The sequence below is a fragment of the Ischnura elegans genome, chromosome 12 (assembly GCF_921293095.1).
Source record: "Ischnura elegans chromosome 12, ioIscEleg1.1, whole genome shotgun sequence".
In the NCBI taxonomy this organism is placed as follows: domain Eukaryota; kingdom Metazoa; phylum Arthropoda; class Insecta; order Odonata; family Coenagrionidae; genus Ischnura; species Ischnura elegans.
The window spans coordinates 69,641,495-69,647,856 of NC_060257.1; the positions used below are offsets into that span (position 1 = coordinate 69,641,495).

Here is a 6,362-nt window from a genome sequence, read left to right on the forward strand (position 1 = left end):
CCACAAATGTTTTAGCTCTATTAATTTGGCACTTTAATATGCCCATTCATCTATCATGAGTTACCCTATCACTTGTAATTAATGCATACGATATTCGTGGACGAAGACATGTTTGAGGGATACATAAATTATATATGCCAGGGGTTCAGCGGAATAAAACATAAATTCAATAATAATAGTTAAAGAATTAACCCTTCATTTTGTTCATTCTGTGACTAAAGGTTGTTTTGGATAGGTTCGGGTAGGGCGCGCCCTGGTCTTCGTCATAGGCATGTGAATTTATGGAAATGTGAGACTGCTTAATATACAGCGGTGGACCCCTCGCTTATGTTTCCGTTTTGTCTTCCAAACGTTGTATTAATTGCTGCAACATTGTTATTAGCTTTATTTAATATTTTAATTTGCGATAATAGAAGTAATTCCCCCTGGTTTGCTTACATATGATTGATTTGGCATTATATTAAGCAAAATGCCTCAATTGCGTAAATTATTGTTAGTGCTGTAATGTAGAGGCCATAATCGTCAATGGTTTCGATGTTTACTAAAAGCTGTTACACTATTTACCGATATTTTTTCATATTTTTGAAGCTGCTTTGAGAGGCATTTGACCAATTTTTAGAGCATGCAATTAAATTTAATGGTTAGGCTAGTTAAAATATAGGCATTATTGAACACATACAGCGGAATGCATTTTAATAATAGCGGAAAACTCGATCGTAAAGGGTAATAATAAAAAAAATTCTCTTTAAGGGGAAAATAAAGCTGTGTGAACTCAAAAAATTCCATAGTCAAGGGTATTATTTCTATTACTGCAATGTGAATTTAATCGATCCTTCAATGGTGTAGAAACATTGTTAAGGCGGCTAATCATGAATATAAGCAATTGATTTAATTACCACTTTCAGTTGAATACAAAAAAAAATTTCCAATTGATTTTCACAAATTCGTACCTGTTGCGAATATTGCGATTGCCTTATGAGTCATTATTTAAAAAAGCCGTCGAAAAAAAGGATTTAAATTATTAGCAGGGTAATAAAACTGTTTTTAGGTGATAAAATCGCTATTTCAACTACTTTTGCTGATTTTTGTTACACTGCTTTACTCTGAATCATTATAACCAATAGCTGCACGGTAGTCTTGAGAATTATAGTTATACCATATCAGTGGCACCCACGAAAAAAATGTGCATTGTATGGTCGTAGAAAGTTGCGGTACACTATGTATTCATTATGTAATATCGATTTCAACTTGTATTTAAAACTGATGTCGGTCATTTAATGTTATATAAATTTTAAAATCATGACAATTCTTTCAATTTTAGCGAAGAATTGTTTCAAATTCCATTTTTATATTATTACATTTAATTCGATAAAACATAGATTTCATATTGGTGCTAAAAGATATGCCTAGATCCTATTTTGAAGCGAAGTTTGGTCATTACGACTTCATGTTAGGCCGGCTTCTCACCCCTTGTAGTATCATCAATAGCCGAATAGCCTTTCTTCCTTTTTCTCAGTTTCTTCAATATTCAAGCTTTCTTTGAACTGGGGTAATGGGTCATTTTCTGCTGTTTGCTCCTCCAAAGGTGTGCTAGAAATAGGTTTCATGCTGGAATATATGGAGCAAATGATGGGGAACTAGTAGAATCTAAGAAGGAAGGTTTAACTAGTTTCAAGAGGAAAGTTTATAACTTCTGAAACTCTGGAGGGTCGGATCAGTTCCCGCGTGGTCAAACTTCGTCCCTCGTTGTTAGGGCATAAAATGACGAGATCCACGCCTATAAAAGTTTCAAAAGAAGGTAACCGGTGAAAGAACTGCGATAAGATCTTAGTTTAATGGACTCGAGAAATAGAACTCCTGTTCTTTCCAAAACAGTCAAATATTATGGAAAAATGAAGGCAGTTTTGAATGTTTGACTGTTGCGAATATAGATTTTGTTCCTTTTTAAACATTTTGAAGCTTTAAAGATTTCAAATCCCTTTTACAATGCTTTGAAGTGACTCGCGGTGAAGAGATTTTTATTGGACTAGTATTGTATTCGGGGTGTTAGTAAAAAAATAATACTAACAGATTTGCATTTTAGAGTGACTTAGTACACTTTAAATCGTGTTTATTAATGTATCACAGTTTCAGGAATAAATGCCTGTTACCTTCATTTTTTATTTTTATAATTTAAATTTAATCATAAATTTAAACGTCATCTTTAGCAATTTCAATTTGGAACATTTAATCCTTTATGTATGTCTACCATTACCTGATCAATCCTCGTGGTTCACGCAGTTATGGGCGTAAGAAAATAGATATGTGCATTTGACGTACTAATCATAACTTATACTATTCGTAATTCATTCACAGCTTTGATTATAAAAATGAAGTTTTTTTTTAAATAACGGAATATTTTAAGGTTCCTGGTTGTTATAAAATGTCAGAAGACACGCATTTCCTGTCGTAAATTTAGAAGAAATTCAAGTTCTCAAACCTTTCCGAAATCAGAGTAGGTATTTCCATGAAGAGTGTGTGAGAAATGGCGTGATTCTATATTTTTTCAGTCTTTATAAAGCTAAATAATTATCTAAGATGATATTGCTTGTCTTATTTGCACGGCGTATGGCAAGGTATTTGATTCCCTGCGTAAATGTGTTTTCACTGTAAACTTATGCATCATTTACGCGTTTATATTAGGAGTGAGAGGAGGTAGCATCGTCCTAAAATAGGGGATAGAATGCGCCAGCAGTGAACTGGTCGCGCGATTCCTTATTTGCACTCTTGGTATCCTCTCTATAACGTCTTTTGGCCTAAATATTTAACGAGGGCAAACTCTCGATTCTCTAGGAGGCACTTTCCAAATCCTTGATCGCGTTCTCGCTCTTCCATCTCACCATCTTTGCTTGCCGTATCATTTCTTTTTCATTTTCTTTCTGTAATAGCACTATTAGTGTTTCTTTAAAAGATGCTTCGATGATATTGCTCATAGCTTACCGTATCCCTATTATTAGTTGTTGCACCTTCGGCTTGTCAACATAAATAAAACGTCGTATATTTAAAATGGACTGTATTTTAGTTTTTTATATCGTTGTTACAGATGTTTTGGAATCGTTCTTACATTCGTGGAGTAGGCACCGTACACCGACCGTCGCTCTGTTGTGACTGTTGCTTGTACCGTCGCGTCGTCCCTTCCAGTCCCTTCACACACTATTGTCTCTTCTACCTTCCCCTTTCGAGGAACCGATGACAATACAACCCCCTTCCCGGGCACCTTAAACATGGTCCATCCTTTTCTGGGGTAACACTCAGCCACTCATGTCTCTCCATGCATCAGTATCCCATCTTTCACCCCAAAGACCAACAATTTCAATGCCGTAGCATTAGTACTACACCTATTGCCCTTCGTCAGTATCAGTCATTAATTATGCATTGATTGCTCCATCAGTTAAAATTTTTCCGACATCTGCAAAACGAACTTTTTCACATGTCTAATCAGTATTCAGTATATTAAAACTATATTTTACGTGGTAAATTGTTTCTTTTAGTTTCTAAAAACATATTCCAGGTTCCTGTTTTGATGTTTGTGCCGATGAACACATCGTACTCTCACTCAGGATATATCGCACTATTGGTTGCGATTCACGTCTTTGCTATCTTAATGCTAAGCTGTGTATATCTGTTTTCCCCTTCCTCTTCTTAACTATTCAAGGAATATATCTACGTATCAATCATTTACGTATTAGCTGTTTTAGGATAGCCTAAATTGAATTCCAAATAAGCCATAACTTAATAGAGCAATATTTCCTCAGCTGTATCATTGAAGGTGTCGATTCCTTTAAGTGTGCAATAGGTAAAAGTGACTTAGGAAATACCTTAACCCTTCCGCACTCGCGTCAAATTTTGGGACAAATATGCTCGCGTGGCGTCTGCTAGACGCCAATAGTGTACATTATAATATAATAGTTAATATTAAAATTAAATGCAACACACTACTTTTATGTTATTTATTTGCTCCTTTACAAGTTATAACATTGTAAATACAATAGTTTTTAACTTATTTAAGACATTTTAACCATCTTTTAGTAACTAAGCACATTTTTGATACATTGCTCTCAATTAAACCACATCACAGCAACAATTACATATTTTTATCCTTGCAAACAATACAAACGTATTCAGAATGCTCTAAACATATATAATGATCACAGGAAATGCACCTATATTTTGTCATTCGATTTTTTTTTCTGTCGCAAATGTAACATCTCTTTCTAGAATTCTCTTTTTTCTCCTTCGTTTTTTCCTCCGATTTCCTACGAATACTTTTGGAACTGCAAGTACTTGACTCATTATGTTCAGTTTCTTTGTCTTTCTCACTAATGGCTAAAGTTCTTTTTCTCAATTCCCTCGGTAAATTTACCACGTGACTACGTTTTTGCAGGTGCTCTTTAGTTAGTTCTTGCGCAAGGACTTTGATAAAATGCCTTCTTTTCAAAATTGCATGAGAACTCTCTTTGTTGTTTACAAGGTAAATAACCTGAGCATTTATTGCTGCCACATTGAGCATGGTATAAAATATAGTCATCGGCCACCTTTTGGTGTTTCTTGCTACTGAGTAAGTCGCGCATAATTTATCAACTACATCAACGCCAGATTTAGTTGCATTGTAAAATGTCACGATCTCTGGCTTATTCGAATTCCCTGTTGTTTCATCGATTGTGGAATCATGATGCATTGAAGATATTAAAATTACATTTTTTCGTGGCTTTGGTATGTATGATACCAATGTGCAATGCCTATCAAATCCAAAACGAGTTGTAAATGGTTCTCGACCGACAGGGGATGTAAAACTGGGTGGAAGCTGCCGTTTATTCTTCCTTACTGTTCCTACATACGTAAGGTTAGCTTTGAGTAGGTCTAAAACTAGCTCATAACTGGTAAACCAATTATCGGCGGTTATATTGCGACCACTGTGAGCAATCGGTCTAACCAACCTTTTTACAACATCATTGGCACTGTTACTAACGTAAAATGGGCCTTCCGGCTGCTTCCCAACGTATACTTCTAAGTTCCCTGTGTAAAATGTTTTAGAATCTGCTAGAGAAAATATCTTAATTCCATATTTTCCTGGTTTACTCGGGATGTATTGCCTAAATGCACATCTTCCTCTGAATTTTGATAGCATTTCATCAATAGTTACGTATTCTCCCAAAGAATAACTTTCACGGCAATTTTGAACAAATATATCAAAAACCTCTCTAACAGGTGCAAGCTTATCTAATAGCTTCCTATCGCTTCTAGTTGCTTTGTCATCAAACCGAAGGCTTTGTAAAATAAAGTGGAAGCGCTTACGAGACATCACCAATCGAAAAAATTCAACACCAGTTCCATCTGTAGACCACAAATCACTTGTATTTAGCTTACTATTTCTAAGGAAACCTGCCATATACAGTAATCCAAAGAAAGCTTTCAGTTCACTCAAATCGGTAAATTTACAATCTCTTTCCCTATCGTAACGATCTTTTTGGGATTCAATGAATTTATTAGTGTTTTCCAAAATAATAGCAAGCAGACTGTCGGTAAAAAAACATCTCCAACACTCGAGTACAGTCTTAGCGGTTGTAGCACTTTCTTTCACACGTGAATTCAGGTTTACAATATTATGACGACGAGTCCTTACAGTCACCACTGGTATTTGCAAAGCCCACTTCGTAGTTTTGTCTTTCCCAAAAACAAATTCTTTACCTGATTCTTCATCCTCTCGGTCACTTTCTTCCTCACTAGTAATTTCTTGCTCCGTATCCGTGTTTTGCAATTGTTCCTTCAAGGAATCTTCTTCACCTTCGCTCTCATCATCTACTGCAGACAATTCTGAATCTGATGATTCCATCAGAAGACGCTGCAGATAGCTACGATCTTCCTCACGCATTAGGTTTAGCTGTTTTTTTCTCTCCATCTAAGGGACGTAAGTAAATCCAGAAGAGATACATCATAATAGGGAACAACCATCTACAGCGTGATTAATTTCATAAATGTATATGCATAAATATAAAGGAATATAAAACTTACACTTTCGAACAATGAAACACTATGAAGTGTAGCTTGTTCCACTGCACCACTCTGGAATTACTCGCACGTTTTACTGATAAAATTCAGGGGCTCCTTGCAGTCACAAGTTCCTTTCTGACGCACCAATACACCAACGGACAAAGAATGAGTGGTCGATAGCGGGATACTTGGGTATTTATACGGAGGAACTACAAGAGTTGCACATTTGTATATCCAAAAGAAAACAAGTTAGTAAATTAGCGCAATATGTGGGGACCCGACGTGGCATCTCTGCGGCTGCGAGAAATAGATAAGAAAAAGATAACTTGTCA

General features: G+C 35.8%; 1 protein-coding gene across 1 annotated transcript; it reads right to left on the minus strand.

The window, feature by feature from the left end:
* Positions 1 to 1,481: 1,481 nt before the first annotated feature.
* On the minus strand, positions 1,482 to 6,085 carry LOC124168705 (piggyBac transposable element-derived protein 4-like). Its single transcript, XM_046546972.1, has 3 exons — positions 6,052 to 6,085; positions 4,320 to 5,938; positions 1,482 to 1,608 (listed from the first exon to the last, which is right to left on the minus strand). The coding sequence occupies exons 2-3, from the start codon at positions 5,936 to 5,938 to the stop codon at positions 1,482 to 1,484; spliced, it is 1,746 nt and encodes a 581-aa protein (XP_046402928.1). The 5' UTR covers positions 6,052 to 6,085.
* Positions 6,086 to 6,362: the final 277 nt, after the last annotated feature.